A 22370-nucleotide genomic window follows, 5' to 3' on the forward strand; every position below is an offset into this window, starting at 1 on the left:
TCACACTCAACTTTAACACGCTATATCTTAACAAGTTCTGATCCAATTTAAAAAAGAAAAAATACGTATCGCTTAATTTTGGACAATCTACAAGACGGACTAATTATTATTTTTTAGGAAACTAGCCTATTTCAAAGTTTCTAAGACGATAAACTTATATAAGAGCCAATTCATATGAATGTTAAAGAGCTGAAGAAATTGTTTCATTGTTTACTTGAACACACTAATCTTGAAACGTCTGATACGAAAAATATTTAAAGCCGATTTATAGTTTTCTTTTTATCCTGGAGTTGACCACGGGACGATGGTGAAAACGCTGACGGTTGCTAGCTTTCTGACAGGGACCGACAAGAACACAAAGTGTAGGTCAGTTTTTCAGGGTCAAAGGACCAAAATTGGTATTAGCATTGATGGGACAAGCAAGCAAGACCGATTTATTAAGGACGAAACGGATCGAAATGGTTGACTGTACTGTGTATTTTAAGTAAATAAATTATAAAAACTAATTTACAAGTGACAGTACAATTTTAAAGAATCTTCAAAACACATCATCCAAATAACTTTAAAATACATAACAGTCCCGAATCCTCAGCAAATGATGATGCGACCCACTTAATTCGAGAGTGAAACACCGCGGGAGACCAAAATGCTGACTGTTGACTTACAATCGACATAACATAAGTAGGAACGGTCACACCACTAGCATTGAATTACCGATGACAGCTACATTCATCGTAGGTAGAATAGGTCAAATACTGCTGAGAAACAATTGTTTTTTTACTATCGAAACGCCTTTAATGAGATGTTAAAAGACTTTAGTGTCTGGAAGAAATGTCACGTCACTAATGATTGCCAAAAACTAATTAGAATAGCATTCGGATTTTAAACCAAATTAAATGCCGTACTGAAAGACCGTCACTAAGAAATGGATCGATAACGTGTAAGTATCGTTTCGGCGTGCCGTGGTACGGAGTGAACCAAAATATTGCGCTCCTGGCTGCCCCGGCGCAGACGGGTGCGCCCACATGCTCGCCGCTAGTGATGTCATATTCTATCGATATCGTGCTAAATATTTTATATGGAAAAGATCATGGATAGGAGAACATAAAGATTATTCATGGTACATATAAAAGTTACAGTGAAATCTTTATTGCGGACGAAGATCATACGTAATGACATATTACGAAAAAAACATTGGCCAATTTGAGGATGACTTGCTATTCAGATCTGTAAGATGCTTTTGGAATTACTGCGGCCGCTGAGTGAGACGGGGTCAGCCTCCAAACATCTGGCGACCGATACCCGGCTGTGGAAGTAGGTACCTGGGCTGCAAAATAAATATCTCCCCCTATGGAGATTTAGTTGCTACTGCAAAAAAGCTCCTCCATTTATTTCGCTAGCAGAAAATTTGATTGTTTATAACGTACTTCTAAATAAATGTGAGGTTTGCCTGAAAGTGTATTTCCGCGTCTATTCTAAATTTTATTTATTTTAGAGGTACCAAACTCCCACAAATTCCCACTACCAACCGAAAGCTCACCAAAACTTTCACTTTCATCCCAATCGATATCTCAACAAAACTGTAACAGGATGACATCTCTAATCGCCACATCTCCCGTCTTAAGGAGCGGCGGCGACCGCTAGTCACAACGTAGCCGGCGCGAGCGCATCCCGTGAACCGAGCGCGGTCCCAAAATACCCGCCAACCGGGCCGCGACGCGATGCCCTGACGTACAAACCCCAAACAAAGAATACCAATATTTAACAAAACCTGGTCTTTTGGTCCAAGTGCTGTGATAGTGTTATGGTGCCATGTCGCCGACGGCCATTGGAGCGGATCTTCCGCAGTGGTGCGGGAAGACTGAGGGCTGCCCCCAGGCCTTGCTCGGATGGCTTTATCTAACCCACGATCAGAATGACCAGGTAAACCTCCCATATGTTTTACAGTAATCGGGTATAGTCGTCTATAGCTGAAATAGAAAACCATTTTGGTATGTTCAAAAATAGACTCAATATTTCAAATTTTTGGTAGTAATCTAATGTTGCCACATCCAATAGTCATAAGAACAACATACAGCATGAAGATGTATGTTTGTGTAAGCAACAATTTTGAGTGATGTGTTACAATTTCTCCCTGATACATATAGCGTTGTGACGTCACGACGTAGGAAAATAAATCTAACGTTTGCATACTGTGAGTCAACGGCCGATTACTTCAATAGTGTCGTAATGTATTTGTACTTACTAAAAAGAGCTTTTGGATATAAGTTCTCGCCTAATAAGGCGTTGAAAGACCAATGCAATGTTAATAATTTGCTCCTTTTGCGCTAAGTTTAATGTACGTTTACAAACACGAGTTAAGCCATTACTACCCCAAGGCAGCGTCCTAGCTCCGTTACTATTTAACATCTACACCAACGACCAACCATCTACCCCAAACACGACTCGCTTCCTGTACGCTGATGATCTGGCCTTGACATCACAGGGATCTTTTGAGGAGGTAGAGGAAAACCTAAATAAGGCACTCGAAGACCTGAGTACCTATTACCAGGAGAACGCCCTAAAACCAAACCCCTCAAAAACTCAGTCGTGCGTATTCCACCTGCGCAACAGAGAAGCGAGTCGAACCCTTAACATTCAGTGGCGAGGTGTACCTATCAGTCATTGCAAGCTACCAAAATATCTGGGTGTAACTCTTGACAGGTCGCTCACTTTCAGGAAAAACTGCGAGAATATCAAGCAGAAAGTTGCCTCCCGCAACAACCTGTTGCGAAGGCTGATGAGCACGACCTGGGGAGCCTCACCAACGGTGCTGCGAACCACTGGCCTGGCACTCTGCTACTCTGCGGGCGAATATGCGTGCCCAGTGTGGAGTCGTTCCGTTCACGCTGGGCAGGTGGATGTAGCACTGAATGAAACGTGCCGCATTATAACTGGCTGCCTCAAGCCAACCCCGTTACAAATGCTGCACCCACTGGCCGGCATTGCCCCACCAGATGTTCGCAGAAGCGTAGCCTCTGGCATCGAGAGAGCCAAACTCGAAACAGACCAACGACACCCCATGCACAATTACACCTCTGTGCCACAACGGCTTAAAAGCCGCAGGGGTTTCTACAAAACCGTTGCTCCTGTCGATGGTGAGGCCTCTCGTGCCAGACGGGATCTTTGGCGATCGAGGAGTTTACTGCCCTCCCCGTTTGTCCCGCTCCTAGAAAGTCTCCCTCCTGGACACGATCTCCCGAGAAGAGTCTGGCAGTCTCTAAACAGACTCCGAACACAGGTAGGCCGGAGCAAAGATAATCGATCCAGGTGGGGTTTCGCGGGCGGGGCGGACCTTGGGTGCGAGTGCGGGGCTGCCGTGCAGACGATGTCCCACCTAATCGCATGTCCACTGTGCCCTGAAACCTGCTCGCGGGAGGACTTAATGAGCGCATCCGGCCGTGCTCTCGCTGTGGCGGAATATTGGGCTGACATAGTGTAGTCTCATATGACATGTCATCAACTCGAAAGAAGAAGAAGTCCTTAAAGAAAACCTAGTTTTAGATTGATACTTGAAAATGTATTTACTGCCCTATTTATCGAAATTTAGACAATATTAGTAAATTCCCAAAATACATATTGAAATTAAAAAAAAAAAATAATCTCAAAATTATGCACAATTTACATTCCAAAATAAAAAGTTATTCGCACCTAAAGTTCAAGTGCACCCGCGATATCAAAGTTCAGTAGTACCTACCTACATGACCACATCAGTGACGGGAGCACGATCAAAATAGTTTTAATACGCCATAAGGTATACAGTTAACAAATCGCTCCTAATTCCGGCAGCCGGTCATTGACATACAAAAATTAAATACGCAATATTTACGCATATTCCGTGCGATTATTGAGGCAATTAAATTGGCACTGTTCATTTACTGGGCGTTTGTGCGAGATGTCGCACGATTGTAGATTGAGAAGAATGTGAATATTTCTTAGGATACAGTTTGGTACTTTACGAATTTGGCTAAATAAATAACTAGCTATTTTCGCGCTTTCACCTGCGTTGCCGGGGAACTCCTGTCCTTACCCGGATATAATGTAGCCTGTAATGTAGGAATAGTATGGCTTTCTAACAGTTATAAGCTAGGGTATGATCTCCTAGCTTTCATCAGAAATAAAACGTCAATTCGTATCACAATAACTTCTTGTATTCACTTTTAAAACACAATTTTTAATAACAATCGTAAGAAAACATAGTTTATCAGTGCACGAAGAAAACGCGCGCTCTATCTGTCAAAATCTTCATAGGGTTGTCATCACGGTGGCAGCAGTGTTGCCCGTATAAAATAAAAGGATCTAACACAGTGAAATTTTTCAAATCGGTTCAGCAGTTGCTTTGTGTTACAAACAAACAATTTTAAAAAAGTTTCTTCTTCAAAACAATTTAGATTAATTAATATTCCTCATGATAAACATATTCATAAGTTTGGCTATTATTTTATGTCACTGTTAAAAAAGACAATAAGTAATATAGGTCGCGGTCCTTTCGGGGTTTCTTTTTGTCATCTGGCGACATAAGGGATTTCCCAATAAGTCCCCAGATGACAAATTCATATGAACACATTGCACTTAAGTATAAATAGGATAACATCAAGCACGTATTTTGGATACAAAAATTAGACACAATATTTTTAATCTCTTTCGGTTAGTAGACACGAGTTGTATAATATTGCTGACTCAATTTACGTAAACCAATGTTCTTGAGTAGTTATTTGTACGAAATCTTCTTGGAAAACTGGAAATGAGGACTAATATCCGTTGTTTTACATCTGATTGCGTTCAACAGGAGCGTTACTGAAAGTATGTCTGGAATTTATTTTCAGCGTCTAGTCATGATATATGGAATTCGGAATATGAATTTGCAGGATATGGGTATCTGCGTCATGGGATTTTTGCTTGATTTTGACCACGACAGGACAATTAACAAAACACTATCGACTGCTCACGCCTCAGGAGTCAAATAGCTGACTTTAGAAAAGGAAAGGTTTTCAACTGTTCTTTAACTGGACAGGACTTTCCAAATCAGTTATTTTACAAGTTTTTTACTTACAGCAGATAATTATGAGAGATGGTACTTGTTAGGGCTAAGTACCCTTCTTCTTCCTGCTCTGTTGACTGCTGAAACATAAGTACATAGTTTCATAAGTAACTTTTGAAAACCGTTTGGAAAAGTGTTTCGTTAAAAATCTATACATATTATAAAATGATAGGAAATTAAAAACTGTACATCGAATATTTTTTCGAAAGAATACTTGGGGGTGATCCATAATCGATTCTGAACCCAAATACGTAGTTTTTTGAATTTTTGTCTGTATGTCTGTTTATCTGTTTGTATGTATGTTTGTCCCGGATAAAATCAAAAAGTACTGCATGGATTTAAATCAAATTTTGCATGACTATTACCTGGGGGGCGGTCCAACACATAGGCTATATATTATCACACTATCACCTACGGGGGTTGAGCAATGAACGATTCATCATCATCATCATCATCTCAGCCATAGGACGTCCACTGCTGAACATAGGCCTCCCCCTTTGATCTCCACAGATACCTGTTGGAAGCGACCTGCATCCAGCGTCTTCCGGCGACCTTTATAAGGTCGTCTGTCCACCTCGTTGGTGGACGTCCTACGCTGCGCTTGCTAGTCCGTGGTCTCCACTCCAGCACTTAACGAACGATTAAATAAACGAAATTGGAAAATTGGATAAATTGCCCACGCAGACGAAGTTGCGGGCAACAGCTAGTAATTAAATAAATCGTTTATAGCTTCACTTTGTACATTCATTTCCAATATTTTGATTTATTTATATCTTTGATTGATTGTTTTCTTCTGCTCCTTGTCTTCTTTTCTAAACTTACACTTTTAATTAGTTATGATTAAGTTTTTCAGGTTTTCTTTTATTTTCTCGTCAAGTATACATTCAGTTTCATTTCAAACTGAGACTGCATTGTACCGTGTTAAAAGTAAGATGAAAATTCCCATACCTCAGTGCAACAGAAACAGCTGTTTAATTTCCTCCCGCCAGATATAAAAGTCAAGCGAAAGAAACATGAAAGCGTGTTTTTCTTGCTTTCATAGACCGTGAAATCGCAGTAACAGGATAAAGACTGCAATCTTTCTTTCCGTCACACCTATAATTAGGATCATTTGCATGCCATTACGATATACCTAGCCCATAATAAGTATCATTATGTTAAGTCGCTTAAAATAGGGTAGAGAATTTACTTATACCTACACCTTGTTACTAAACTCGTAAAACAGTTTAACCATCATAACTGTCAATACAAAATGTCCAGACACTTGGTAATGACACTAAAAGTGTCCCTGGAGGCGATCTTTACAAAACTATCCTTGGTGAACTGAAAAGCGTGCGTCCAAAAACATCTGACGCTTGATGGAAACCAGACAGGTAGCTGTGGCTAATTATAGAGTTTATGGTTAGCCAACACCATGCACCCTAGCTTTATTGTGTACGTAAATGTGAATGTGCGTAAATGTTTTTCTATGATGCTGGGAGATGGTCAACTGGCGTGCTTTTTTTTTTGGTCCTTTTTTCGGAAAGGAAACGGTTATGATCTCAGTCTTCAAAGCTGCCAACCAAACGATTCTCTTAAACGTGCATAGAAGGGACCAGGATTTTTGGGCTAAACTGCAAAAAGGTAAAATAAAGTTTCAAAAATATTTGAGGTTCATTTTTCAAGAATTACCAATGTGCACCTGTATCTACGCAAATTTTTGTGCACTACTAATATAGCCAGATCAGGTGGTGGGTTTCCTTTTAGAGAATAGCCGCCGCGACCGACAATCGTTCTAGAGGCCATTATTAAACTGCACCTTTGATAAACAACACTTGATGTTTACACTCAAGCATGCGACACTACGCATCCAGTGGATCAAAGTCGGACAACCACAGGATGTAACCGTAAAGATGGCTGATCACCTGACACTCACATCTTAGCTGTACCGGCTGGAGTAACTTGAAACAAATGATACTATTTAAAAGGGTTTATTTGAACACAAAGAGCCGCCTTTGAAAAAAAATTCTTAATGATTCTATTAACTGCTGGTCCCGAATCAATAATTTTATAATAGGGTATTTTAGTCTAGATGAGAAAAAAATTAAAAGTGTATTACAATGATTGTTTAGAGGAAAAGCAATCGGGAAATGTTAGTTTCACTTCGTAAGGTACATAAATATATTTTTTATTGCAGTTTAAAGTTTTTAGGTTTTTTTATCTGTCTTTGAACACTACGAAATGTCGCCGCCATGCTAATGACGTCATTACGGTAGTAAACAAAAGTGTATAACCTCTAAATATTATCCACATTTCCCAAAGTATTGATTCTTGAAGTAGTTAACCTATCATTAAAGAGTATATTTCATTAGATAGGTAATGTTAATACAGTTACTTACATCAAAGTGATCTTCACAAAAGTATAAACGAGATTTATCTGATAACAGTCCGGGATCTCGTCTCGCAACTTTTAACCAAGTGTTTCTCATATTTATATCCACTGGTACTTGAATCCATAATTTGTCTGGTGTTTTTACACTAGTGTTCTCACATTCAGAAACAACACACCAACGATACGGAGCATAATTACTCATTATTAAAATTTTCAATACATATCAAAATATGTATTACTGACAGCTGTAGTTTGTTTACTAACGTAATGACGTCATGACCAAAAAACAATCATGGCGTCCGTTGTGTGCCGCGTTTTCGCGAAATACGCGCGATATTTGAAATTATGATAAAACAATTAATTTATATTCGTACATAACGTGAGAAAAAAAAATATTTTTAATTTTTTAGAGATATATTAAGACTAAAGAATTTATTTAAGATATATTTCAAAAATGCATGTAATACCCTATTGCCAATGTAGAATTGAAAAATACTTCATATGATATAAAGTTCATATAATAGTTGTTGCTCTCATCAAGTAATCTTGCCGCTCCAAAGTTCACCAATTGACTTCACGATAATCAAAATGTACAAATAAATCTACAACAGTTATTTTTTGAGGATCGTAAAAATTTCGTAGTAGGATATCTGCTCTAAGTTATAGTTCGGCCATTCAGAGAATGCGTTCCTGACACGTCGCGATTGAACTGACGACGTAACTTTGCAATGGCGTTGCAGTTACGATAAAAATATTTTTGCTGGTTGTTTACCGTTTTAACAATTGAGGAGCATTAAAACAACATTATTATATCAATAATCAATGAATGTTATAATTTTGTGCCAAACTGAGTGTCAAATAACTTGGTAAACAATATTTTTCTAAATCTATACTGCGCTATTACAAGGTTATGTCAGCGGTTTATATTTTGTAGTGCTGTGCTAAAAATAACAGGCAAGTATCGTAATCTGTTCTTATACAGTTATAATATAAAATAATACGTTTTGATTTTCTTTTTAAGAATTGGAAAATAATGGACTATAAGACTTAATTATAACGTTTATGAAATATAAAAATAAAACTATGACCAAACCGCATTTTTATACTTAGATTAAAAATGGTAACCCCAAATGGCGTTATGGGCCGCCATTTTGTGACGCTAAAACAGTCGTCCGTTGTCGTTTCGTGCGCATAGACCACGTTTTTCAAGTGTTTTCGATCTGTTTTTATTTGATTACCCGGCTTTTGTTAGACCGAGATATCAGGATTGATTCTGTTATTGATAATAATATAATTATACATGTAGGCGAAGATGATGATGAAGACACCACCTCCTCAAGCAAATCGGAGTCTGATTAATATTCTGTTCGCACATTCAATTCAATGTACTTGTAACAAAGAATAAATAAAACAATTTTATTATATGAATATTACCTTTTTTTGGTTTCCACTTAAATAACTAAAATATAAAACAAATGATTCCGCCAATTTAAAACGAAAATAATCTTAAAATAATGCGGCGGTTCATTTTGAAGGAACGGTAACGAACTCAGTGTTATGTTGTGCCCATCACTAGTCGTGACTAACTGATAGGTGTCAGGAACGCATTCTCTGAACGGCCGAAGTATAGGCACGATTTCATTCTGTTTACATTTCTCTCCTAATCTTCAGAACAGTTAATCGGAACGTCAATTCCCAAGTCTAAACTTCTTCACCATAACAGTCAAAATAATTACCAAAAAGTATCCAACGCGTTCCAAAGTACAATTTTGGATAGCATCAGACGAATTGCACCGAAAACAGAACAGTTTCCCAAAATGGCTCCGCCCACCGGCCGCCGGTATTAATAGCGCCAACAATAAACAAACGTGCAATATTATAGCTGTGAAAACGTGAACTGCTTCGTAAAGAAATGCGGTTTCTTTACCATAATTGTTAATTACTAAGTCATGATTTGTTTGTGTCTTTCTTTTTTAGGTGATCATCAAATGACCCCTGAGTGTCAGGCTCTTACTGACTAAAGCCCGCCATATTCCTTCTTAAGCTCTTTATATACCAGGGCCGCGGTAACTCTTTCGAACAATCCTGCAGGCCAAAGCTTAATGCCTGTTATCTTATTAAGTATTCTCTTCAATCATGGTAAGATTTTGTCATTCACGTGTCAAAAAAACAAGTTCTACTGATTTGCAGTCTGCTTTTGGTTAGTGCAGCGTCTGGAAAGTCCCATTCGATACTGATAATCACATGTCAAAATAGACCAATTGAAATGTCTCACAAGTTAGAATACCTTACTACTTGTACCAAGCCATCTAAAAGAAATGTCTTGCTTCATTAAATCATAATGTCTCAGTATATGTGTGTACCTTTCGAACCGGAACAAAGCGCTCCTTTGCCGAAGTAGGTCAAACTATACGGATGTAATAGCTATTTACTGAAAAGCTGGATACCTGTACTTGCACCCAGAAATAGAATTAAGTGTAAGTGTAGATAGAAAGTTCCTGTGACTGATAGGTAAATACCGTACGTTTGCCAAGATTTTATTTGATTGACTTTGTATTTTCCGTGCTGCTTAGGTTGTGCACTGTATCCTGAAAATAATTTCACTCTTTGCAATCCCGTAGGAAAAACTATGATAAACATACACGCAATCGCATGAATCATTCTATCCCGGTATACCAATGAAATAAAACCTCTTTAAATCATGTTGAAAATCAGTTAAATAACAAAAAATAAAGTTCTAACTCATGCTTAAAAACGACAGATAAATATAGCAAAGGCTTTATAGATGCTAGCTTTATAGTACATATTTAATTTTTATATTGATGTTAGCTTTTGACCATCACCTCACCTAATAGTAAGCTCCAAAATGGTCAAAGATAGAGCAGAGCACGATAACTTAGAAGTAACCTATTCTATTTTAACTTGAACTCCATAACCAGCCAGTCACAAAGTATATAGAAACAAAAGAAGTTTTTAATCACAGTCATATTTACTGACAACCATGTGCTCACAGGCACGTGAAAATACCAGACTGCTATCAACTCTATTAATAAGTAAGAGTGGAAAACCCCCTATTAAAATAAGACAGGTTTAATTAAAACAAACATTGCTCTATTAGTTTTGACAACATAATAATCCTGTTTGTTTTTTATCTTAAAAAAGACAAGTCAAGCTGACACTAGTCATTATCAGAAACATGGCTTTAGAGTATTTAATCAGCAAATATTAGCTGCGATCAAGTTTTTTCTTACTTCTAGGTACAGATATACACATCAAGCTACTCCAAATTAACTGTAAAATTTTCCAGGATGTAAACTTAAGTCTGACCTGTGTTGCCAATTTGTTTAAAACCTGCTTGAAGCAAATTGATAAATAACAGAAGAAAGGATCTTTAGAACTAGCCCAGGGTGGAAGAACATATGTTATTGATCCCATTAATTTTATGTAAGACGATTTTCTTCACAAAGAATAGCTTCATCATCATCACGGTCCTCACAACTCCCTAACATATCAATAATGAACGATCAAAAACTCACATTAGCATTTAGTCCATTTGTGTCGGCGCGTGATTCAGAGCGTCAACGCACGTTCGAAGCGTTCGAAATTGGAACGGGTGCGCGGGCTCGATAATTCGTTGAACAGATGCGCGCGCGCGCCTGCCTCGACCAATCACCGCGCGCCGGCCATTATTTACTGCAATTTCATTTGTTTAATCGTTCCCACATATTGGTCATGATTAAGGACGTCTAGGAATGTCGCGGAAGCATTAATGGAACATCAGAGTAACTCGGTTAGTTTAGATTTCATTAATAAGTGGACCATGATCATTAAATCAAATACATAAACAGACCGTTAGCATGTTTAACCCAAATTGTGCTAAATTAATGTATGCTCGTATCCGTGGTAAATGACTTTCTGTCATTGAACATTATAAGTAGGGTAAAGGCTAAACGTACGAACGTCAACATCTATAAACATGGAGTAAGCCATGACCTACCCTGATTGTCATCCCATCGATCTATAAGAATGAGGGGATAGAAAGTGCACCCTTGTTCACGCAAACGCTTGTGCAGTATATGATTATGATCTCCTTAAAGAAAATAGCAGCCGTGACCGAAAATGTTCTGGACTCCATTATTATTGCAATATCTCAAAGAACCTTGCTTGAATTTCCAGTGGGTGCCAGGCTCCGTGTGGGGCCCGCTGCCAACAGCCTCCTCCGGCCCAGCCGCTCCCCCGGCCGATGACAACAGCTCTCTGGCTGAGCAGCTCGCGGCTCTGTCACTAAGGAGACCACCACGACCGCCCCCGCCGGCATACATGTGCCATCTGTGCTTTAAGAAGGGGCATTATATTGGTGATTGTCCTCAGGTAAGAAAATTTTAACAATTGGGAGATGTCGTGAGATTCCACTAAAAAAAGTCAAACAAACATGTGTTGCTGGAGAGTTTGTCATGCCACTTTTTCTTCCTATAAAAAACACACGGGAAGCGGTGAAGGGTCAAGGTTTTGGTGGCTATTTTTTCTAAATTTTGATGTACCAAAAAGCGTTTGAGTTTGTGAAGAACACTAACTTGCTAACATGATATCGTCATCATCAATATATTATTGTTGCTTTTCTGGAGCCTCTCTTATACTTACAGGTCATTTGAAGTATACCTATCATACTTACAGAAGTAACAGGGCACTTGATCATATTTTCCTACACCATTTATCAGATCAAAGAATAAAAAAATAATGCAAATTAAAATTATAGAACCGTAGTATTTTGAAATCCGTGATTAGGGAACTCACGCGGTAATTTCTATGTAAGTATATTAAAGAAAAAAAAACTATATCACATGAATGTTTTGGCAATATGCCCGGAGCCATCAGGCAACCGCATGGGTTTATTCGGAAATACCGATTTCTTGACGAATTAATCGATTTTAGGATTTGAATGGACTATTTTTGATGAATAACAGGTGAGATAGGTAAATCAGCATTTCAAAAGTTAATTTGAATTTGGTCACGTTTCACTTTACAGCTATAATGTAAATGACATTTTAAATGTAATTCTGTATTAAAGTTTTAACTAAACCAAATGTCACTTCATCTCTCCACACTTTATCGACGCATATTCTTTGATCGCAGAAATCAGTACAATGTTCAAAGGCAAAACAATGGAAGCTTTCATTGGCCCCTAATTCTAAGAACGGGCATGTTAGGCAGTAACTCACTCTCAACTTGTGCTTGTGTTCAAAACATAAGTAGGTACAAGCTCTCTATCGGCACTATCGGTTTCACATTACAATGCTAGCTCTGTTAGCTTTGAACTGCGGACTAGTGATAAACAGACGACATTCGTTTTGATTTAAGACTTTTAGTAATTTGGCGTATACTCGGTGATTAGTTAAATTGGTCGTGAAGATTTGATGACGCTATAAAGCCAAATATTAATTAGTTCAAATAAATAATGTTGGGTAAAGGAGACGTTAAATATGTACAAATCTTGGAAATTATGTTTTTAGATTAACTTATTCTACTCATTACATTTTTCATTTCTCCTGGAGCCCTCGCATACCGCGGACTAAAACTGTCGGGAGATGCTTGGCTGACAGTTTATTTTGAATCAACATTTTTAATCGTTCGGATTCCAGATCGTTGCAATGTGCACTATCATTCACCTTCATACTGATTTTTGAGCCCGTTTCTACTATCTACCGACTAAAAGTTTGCCGTGTTTGGGACCTCCAAGGACCACTCATTTGATCCAATGAAAAAATGTAATGGAGTTCAAATTCAAATTACTATCTTAGCGTTTGCCCTTGAACTACCCTGACTGATATAGCATAAACAATACAAGTAACTATGTGCTATATCAACGATTCTACTACATCAGGAAATAACCATGATGTATTAATTCTTAGTAATTGATAAAGTCGAGTCGAGTCTACAATGTAATTTGTACAATACATTGAAATTATTTTAATCTACTTGACCATAAGTGACCCTAAGACTTTTTTTGTTTTTAGAAGTTACATAACGTTTTGGATTATATTTGTTTTTTGTCGAGATGAAAAACAGCTATTTTGAATGCCGTCAAATAAGTCCTTTATTTTCTGAGTTAAGCGTACTGAAACAAACAAACCCATAGCTTTGTAATAAGTCATGTCTAAGCTAAAAATCTTTTCAACATATTTTCCAGGCCCGTCCTAAAGGCGAAGGTTTGACTCCTTACCAGGGCAAGAAGAGATGCTTCGGGGAGTACAAGTGTCCCAAATGCAAGCGCAAGTGGATGAGCGGCAACTCTTGGGCTAACAACGGCCAGGAGTGCATCAAGTGCAGGATCAATGTCTTTCCTCATAAGCAAGTAAGTCTGATTTATGAAATTAAGTCATCATCATCTGTTTAACGTTTCTCCTAAGTACGTTGGGGTCGGCTTCCAGTCTAATCGAATGCAACTGAGTAGGTACCAGTGTTTTGTATGGAGCGACTGTCTATCTGACTGACGGAGCATTGAAGTATTTTAATCAAGACGACAGAAGACAAAGTTAAATAGGTCTAAAGTCAAGTCTAATATAATATCTAAAGTCTGAAAGATTTTGTTGACTTTGGTGTTATTGATTATCTTTAGTATTACTTATTAAGTAGATAAATTATTACTAAGCCAATGAAGAAAAAGTAGATGTTCATTGTCAACTTAAAATTTCCAGAGGCCGTTGGAGAAGCCAGATGGTCTGGACGTGAGTGACCAGTCCAAGATCCACCCACAGCATCTGTGCCAGAAATGCCGCTCTCTTGGCTACTACTGTCGCAGGGAATACTAAATATGTGGAGTATACCACGGTCTTTCCAAGGTCTACTCTGGAAAGACCAATTTATAAAGAACGTAATTTTTTGACGCTGTCTCTCGTACAATAAATTGTTGTACTTTAATTATGAAATTTTTACTACCTTATATAGTTATTTTACTTAGGATTTATTTAGATTTAAGAATTTTATTAATTTTAAAGAATTAAGATAATGAAATGTATATTTCGAAGGTTTTATTCAAAAAGATTTTTATATTACTTTTTTATTAAATAAGTTTTAAAGATGGTGAGTTTTTGAATGACTTGAGTACAGTAATTTAGGAATTTATTTTCCGTTAAGGAATGGTTTTGAATACCAATCCAGGTCATTGTAATAAAAAAAAAATTGATGGTTTAATAAATTGAAAATAATACCTAATGAAAATCTTGATTTCATTATGGAATATCTGGTTTTTTGTTCCCGTTACTTTTCGAGGGTCGTCTGATTTGTGTGTAGAAAACCGAATTATTGCACTCAATTCATAAAAAACCCCATTTTAGCATTAGTTATATACTCCAAATGGCATTACAGTGACTTACAGATATTTATATGTATATTTAGACATTTAAATGTGCCCTATTATAGATATATTACCTATAATACGTCATGAAGAGATTATGCCAAGTTATATTAAATGTTACTATCATAAATATTATGTGTGTAATTTTAACAATGATTTTACAATGTATATTGCGGTCTAAGAACAAAACTAACCCCAACGTCCAAGTCGTTCATTTATGTTTTACTTTAGGCATTGTATGAGAGTTTCTATAAAAAAAATATTTAATCTCATGTTCGTTGTAACCCGAATTTCCAAAGCGCAGCTTATTCTGAAAGATCGGCGATAATTAAGTAAAATTGTTTTATAGACATTACATATACTTACCTACATATTTATATAAATATATACTTATTTATTTAGACATTTTACAAAATATAGTTTTGATAAATTATTAAAGCTATAATATATCAGGTGACTTAAACTTCAAAGTTAATGTTCCCTTCGTATCTATGTGCTTACGGCATGTATGCCAAATTAATTAGGTTTTAAGATACTAAACAAACATAATCCCAAAGAACAAGTGAATTCTAAATGTGCCAAAAACATTAGTTTTTAAGTGTTTTATTACCTAAATTAGAATGTGCCATAGTTCGTAATATTTTTCTAGTACCTCATAAGTTTTTTTTTTTATCATTATACGTTTACGATTGCAGCTGTCTAAAATTCAGAAACATTCATTTACAAGCATACACATTTATACCATTTTTTATGGGAAATCATCAAATGACTCCTCCCACTGTGGGGCAGCGTGAAGGAGTGTCATATGGTTACTGACTTAAACCCATGTTCTTTCGTAGGCCTTTTATGTACCAGGGCCGCGGTAACTCTTTCGAACAATCCCGCAGTCCCGGCAGGCCTTGGCCCCGCTGGGGAGCATGTTTATACCTACAGACAGAAAAGGGTAAATGACATTTCATCATTATATACTCCGACTTTGTGTATTCCGTATTTTGATATTTACCTTCTAATCTTTTTGAGCATAACTCAAATATTGTACTAACCAAATAAATGATAAGTGTAACGTCGCTGAATCAAAGGTGCTTATTTATAAGGAAATCATCAATTTGTCTGTGTGTTTTACTATTATTACATATTACCAGGTTTATTGTAAAAAATCATGAAATGGTGTCTGATGTCTACAGTTTTCCATCTTTCTTTTTTGTGTCTAGATTGAGCTTTTGTATTTTTTTGTTGAAAGATTTTTGAAGGATTCGTGTAAATTTAAAATATTGAGCTTATTACTACCAAATTTAAAATAAATTAATTTAAAATTTAAAATTTAAAATATTGAGCTTATTACTACCAAACTTTTACTATATCTACTAATCGAGATAATTTTGCAAAAAAATGTGTTGAGATTCATAATTTGTAAAAAAAAAATGTTGAGTATAAAGTACTTAATGGTTTCTATTATTATTTAGGTAATTGTGTATTATTTTTTGCCAAATGAATTTTAATTTGTTTTTCCTAATATTTTTATCGTGAAAAGAATTCCTACTTATTATGTTATCAATTAGGTTTTTACACAAACTTTCGTTAATTTTAAAAGTATGTATAATGTTAAATGTATTATAGTTCGGCCATTCAGAGAATGCGTTCCTGACACGTCGCGATTGAACTGACGACGTAACTACATTCATTGATTATTGATATAATAATGTTGTTTTAATGCTCCTCAATTGTTAAAACGGTAAACAACCAGCAAAAATATTTTTATCGTAACTGCAACGCCATTGCAAAGTTACGTCGTCAGTTCAATCGCGACGTGTCAGGAACGCATTCTCTGAATGGCCGAACTATAATGAATCATTATTGATGAACATATTATTGTAATCTGTTACTTAAATAGATTTATTATATGCTGACATTTTTAATTTTTAATAAACTTTATAAAAAATAATCTAGTTGACTGTTTCATTGTTAAGATCAAACGACACCTAAATCACTCAAATAATACACAGTCGTAGATATTAAGTAAGCCTTTTAATCACAAGAAAATTAACTTAAAACCAATACCGAATCATTGCACAAATCCTTTGAACAGTTAAACCAAATCTTCAATGGAGGAATCCTGGTAGCACACGGATTTTATGTGGCCTGTCGAAGCTATTGTACTCCGGCCGTTGGAAGTCCTCATCACCATCCTGATAGTCATCAGCATCTCTCTTCACAAAGTGATGTCCCTGATGACCTTGGTGGTTACCGGGTGACTTGTCCTGCCCATGGCTTGGCCGTTCCTTAGCCTCGGAAACCACGACGAGGCACACGAAACACACAACTAAAGCCAGAACTGTCAACTTATTCATAGCGGCCATCTTGTTCCAAATTCAAATACAATTTGATGGAGATTTGAATCCTCAAAGGTTTTTATATTCACATTTTTTTTGTTTTTTTATTTGTTAACTGGTGCATGCTAATTTAATTGTGTTGTGCCTTTTTAGCGTGTTCTGTAGTTTTGGTATTCAATTATTTAGCGAGGATGTACTAATAAAATAATCTTGTGTATTTTCTTTGTGGATGTTCGTGTTAAAAAGGTTGTTATTGCCTGGCGTTTTGTTTGGTTCCAATATAATAATTTTCGAAATTACAGTAAGTTAATAGATGATACAAAAATGCTCTACATCACATACTTGTTGAGAGAATTTATATTATAGTCTCAACATAAAATGTTCATAGGGTTTACCATGAAGCCATTTATTAAGTAGGTACGCAATTAAATGATAGCTCCGTCGATTCTATATTGTCAACAGTAGCTCCTCATCTTGCTTTCTTTAGGTATATATATTTACTTTAATGTTTAGTTTTATGGCTTATGGCTTTGTTATATACATATACAATACAATTGAGAGGAAAACAATATAATGAATGTGTGCCGAATGCCAACTTATCTACATAATTATTTGTTGCAATATGGAGCAATCATCATTATGGCACGTTCCATATAAATATCGACATAATCACTCTCGTATTTTATAATATTAGGAATGGATTTTAATTCCTAATATTATAAAATACGAGAGTGATTATGTTACAGTGCCGCAATGTTGAGACTGCTACACTGCTTTTTCTTGCTACTGCTTTTTCAAAAACTGAAAAAGGTGTTTTATTTTCGAATTCGTGGAACTGCTGAGCCAACGAAATATACTTTTTTAAGCCATGTTTAGAACATATTCTTAATTTTATCACAGATTACTATAATAGAAAGTTACTAAGTAAATTGAAATAACTATACAAATCTTTTTTATCACATTACATTTTTATGTGCATAATGCATAAACAGACGAGTGACGCCGCAGGTAAGCAATAGTATGCAATATTTACCAGGAAAAGATACATGTAAGTAATTAAGGACTTATCTTTACAAACCAGTCATATTTATAACTTAATTTTAATGTTATTTGCTTAAACAACTGCCGCCCAGACGGAGTGCGTCAACGTTCAAAATATATCAAGTAAATAAGTTATATTTCAAGTATAAATAAATAATATTCTTGCGTTGAAGTCATGTGGGGCATCGCAAATATTAACATGTATTTCAGTGAGTATATTTACATTTTATTTAAAAAACAAATAGACATTAGTATGGAAAAAAACCCGTTTTACATACGCATATTTTAAGACTTTTCTGTAATCCTGAAATATCCGGTAGCTTATTGAAGTGTTTACTTTTGAATAGACGAATACTGGTGGCTACTTATTTTTGGTGTATGTTTATTATGGTATCTTTCGTGCAAGACATTCCTGAAACGAAATATTTCAAGACTCATGAAGTTGCATGCATTTGGTGACCATAATGATTGACTAGCCAGCAGGCCCGCCGTAAGCGGGCGTGCAGCGCGTGCACAGCACGCGGGCGGCACGTCCTAGGGGGCGGCAAATCTAGCGAGTTTTCACGTAATATTTAAAAAATACAATATCTTTTTACTAATGATTTGATTTCAATATTTCCGAACACAGCAATAGCGCTAAGAATATTACTTACACTGCCGGTTTCAGTTAGGTACATCTGTTGAAAGGACATTTTCAAAATTAAAGATTCTTAAAAACGATTTAAGATCAACCAGTGGCGTAGCGTGGGGCAAATGCTATTTAGGGGGCGGCAAAATTAAACCAATAAAATTTCGGAAAAAGCCGCCCTAGCTTTGGTCGTCTCCTATCAATTTTGACTGTTTCACCCTTTGCATCCCCAAAAAAATTCGCGCTCGCTGCGCTCGCGGCTCCATATCAGATATCGCATTTTATCTTTGTTTAATTGTTGAGGCATTCAATTCCGAATAAACATTTTTCGCGCACGTCCGTTATGGCTTTTTATGATATGTTTACTTCATGAAAACTCTAAGGAAAAAATCGCGCTCGCTTCGCTCGCGGCTTTTGCACTTCACTTCTGTGCATATCTTACTTTTTGACTTTGCTTTGTTAATTTACAGTGATTTTTATTTGCTTTGTGTCCTTTAAAAATAAAAATTTCGCGCTCGCTCCGCTCGCGCTTCCTTACATATGGAATGTGTCTTATAATTTTTCAACGGGAAACCCACCAAATAACGTATTTTACTGACTTTAAACATTGTTATAGATATTTAAGTGCGTTAGTTTAAGTTAATCACAATCTTTCAATACATAGGGGCCACTTGGGTAATGATTGCACTGCATTGATGCCCTAAGCAATTGCTTAGTCTGCTTATGGGCTAACCCAGGACTGCTTAGGTTACTCTGAACATTTCAAGTAAATAAAAAGTTATGTGTAATGTATGTTATGTATTGCAATAGTTATTTATCCAAAAGTAGGTGGGTTTTCTGCAATCAGAGCGGTGCATGTACATATTTTTTTCTGTTGGACAAGTAAGATGGATATGAATGGGCGGGGGGTCCGGACCCCCTGGATCCGCCCCCCCCCCCCTTATATATTTTTTGACAAAACGTATGTAGTCGTAGGGCGGCATAATCAGTTTTGCACGCGGGCGAACAAACAGCTAGTGGCGGGCCTGCTAGCCAGATAAAATCTGCACAGACGACAAATACGAAATGAGATAGTTCTTACCAAGGGCGGATCCAGCTTCGGCGCCAGGGGGGGGTCACACAATCGTGATCAAGTCATAAAAAATATTAATTATTGATTTATAAATATTAATTATAGAGCTAAAGTTGACGACATTTGGTTTTATATAAATAATATTATGTAATAGCGTATACTTGTTATAATAAAAAAGGAGACATAGCATAACAAATATAAAAAGCGCGAGCGCAGCGAGCGCGAAATTTTTACGAAAGTTACGAAGTCTTCATGTAGAAAATGGCCCGAGCAGAGTGAGCGCAGTTTCTTGCATTAATACTAGACACATGTGACAAACAAAAAAGCGCGAGCGAAGCGAGCGCGAAAATTTGTATCCAGGTCAAGGACTAAGGTATAACAATATTTTTATGTAGAAAAGGGCCCGAGCTGAGCGAACGCGATTTCTGGGACATATTTACTGTTGCGAAATTCAAAAAAAGCGCGAGCGAAGCGAGCGCGAAAATTTTTATTCAGTTCGAGGACTTAAAGTAGGTGAAAGCACTTTCTTGTTATATAACAAGTAAACTTTTGAAAAGTATTGTGTACGTAGAAAAGGGCGCGTAATTTGTATTTTTTTATTGCGGCAACAGTAAAACATTTTCTGTGAAAATTTCAATTGTCTTACTATAGGTAAGGGTTCATGAGAGTTCTACAGCATGTAGACAACCCGGACAGCGGATTCTTTGTAACATGGTCCTGTTTGCTCCTTTTGGGTACGGATAAAGAGTAAATAAAGAATAGTGAGCGAGCGCTGCGAGCACGAATTCTTCAGCAAAACTACTCTACCTCTATCTATCTATCTATATATCTATCTACCTAGGTATTATCTCGGAATAAAAATTATCTTATTATACTAAATAATAAATGTATACCTAATGGAATAAAAACATAAAACATCGTGTTTAACTATTTCAATTAGTGGTCCACCTAGGTCCTGGACCTGGCCCAGGGGGGGGGGGGTCATGACCTTGTGACCTACCCCCTGGATCCGCCGTTGGTTCTTACGAATACTAATACCAAGTTTAAAAATCAATTTAGTATCAAAAATTCGCCGCAGCCGTTGCGCATAGACTCGTCAGACTAAGATATAGGCCACTTTTTTGATTTGAACACATATTGTCCCGACTATTTATAAATAAGCCACTTTTTATTCAGAAGTAGTTCTCTCAAGAATCGGATGCAACCGTAGGCGCAAACTAATCCACTGTACCTATCTCTTACATTTTCCACAGAGGTCTTATTCCTTCTTCTCCTCCAACTATCTTCGGTGGTCCTCTACCAGGGTCTAAGCTTCGCAGACCAGGCTTCTTGCCCCATGTGCCATGGCGACCTGGAGCCTGTCTGCGCTTCTGATGGTCATACCTATTGGAATGAAGAATGCGCCAAGTGTTTCAACCCTGACCTGACCATCAGTCAGAAGGGGTTCTGTCCAAGAATTGATGTGGAGTTTGAGGGTTAAATAAATGTTTTTTTTAAAATTGTGTTCTTTTCTTTGAGTGCATTGTTCCCAATTAATTTTGTTGGCGATTGTTGTTAGAAGCTTTGTCTTCGCAGACATAAAGGTTGTAATAGATTTAAATAATGGGTGAACAAGGGCTCTCTTAGCCTAGCAGTGCTATTAGCCTACTGTAGATTGTTTTTTTACTTATAGCAATCCATAGCTGCTTTGCCAGCCTCATCACCGAACCCGCACACTCGTACTTGAGAAGGCTTTAAGCCACTACAACTATAAAGGATATGTATACTACATAGAAAAGGACTATCATATGACATAATACTATAAACGCTATATCATAAAACTACATCAATTTATCTCGAAAGTAAATACAATTCTGATGTTATCTCAATTACGTCTGAACTATTATAACATTGTCTACAAATAAACTACTACTACACACCGCTGGTTTTGCCTGGATCTGCCTGTGGCAAAAACTTGTATGTATTGTGATCTATATTGTATAGGCTCCGTGTGATCTGTATTATATAGACTCCGTGTGATCTATCTTATGATCCGAGATTTTTATATTTAAATGTTACCGAAGCCCCGTAACACAAGAACTTTGGAACGAACATCGATTGCTATCAGTCCTTGAAAGTCCGTCTGTCCTATCTAATCTTTTCTGCTCCATCCACAGTCATAATTGGTGAGTTTACTCACCCTAAAAAAATCAGGACACATTACCAATCATTTAGCTCTACCAAAAAATAATGCGTATAACGGAACGCAACTCTATTCTTTTGCCCACGGGACAGACAATACTTCATCTATCCCATAGGCCATAGACAATTGAACAAAGCCCAATTATAGCTTTCACTACATTCCACCCGCGGTTTCACCCGTGTCCTGTGAGAACTACTTTCCATCCTTGAACCTAAACTAACCTAAAAGTCGCCTATTATATTCAAAGTCAAATCATTTATTTCATTTAGGCCTTTACAAGCACTTATGAACGTCAAAATTATAACTAAGTTT

The 22370-nt window shown here is 36.9% G+C and overlaps 2 protein-coding genes across 3 annotated transcripts in view; both read left to right on the top strand.

Annotated features, from left to right (window-relative positions):
* The window catches only part of LOC124639203 (putative nuclease HARBI1), a 279629-nt gene that overhangs the window by 38934 nt on the left and 218325 nt on the right, over positions 1 to 22370 (top strand). The window lies entirely within an intron of this gene.
* On the top strand, positions 1646 to 14369 carry LOC124639217 (zinc finger CCHC domain-containing protein 24-like). 2 transcript variants are annotated; one of them, XM_047176484.1, is made up of 4 exons: positions 1646 to 1923; positions 11628 to 11822; positions 13639 to 13803; positions 14147 to 14369. In XM_047176484.1, exons 1-4 carry the CDS (start codon positions 1813 to 1815, stop codon positions 14258 to 14260), a joined length of 585 nt encoding a protein of 194 aa, XP_047032440.1. In that variant the 5' UTR covers positions 1646 to 1812; the 3' UTR covers positions 14261 to 14369. The 2 variants fall into 2 exon arrangements, with proteins under 2 accessions (XP_047032440.1, XP_047032441.1); XM_047176485.1 differs by lacking the exon at positions 1646 to 1923 and adding an exon at positions 11039 to 11241.

Source organism: Helicoverpa zea, chromosome 18, assembly GCF_022581195.2.
Source record: "Helicoverpa zea isolate HzStark_Cry1AcR chromosome 18, ilHelZeax1.1, whole genome shotgun sequence".
Classification (NCBI taxonomy): Eukaryota; Metazoa; Arthropoda; class Insecta; order Lepidoptera; family Noctuidae; genus Helicoverpa; species Helicoverpa zea.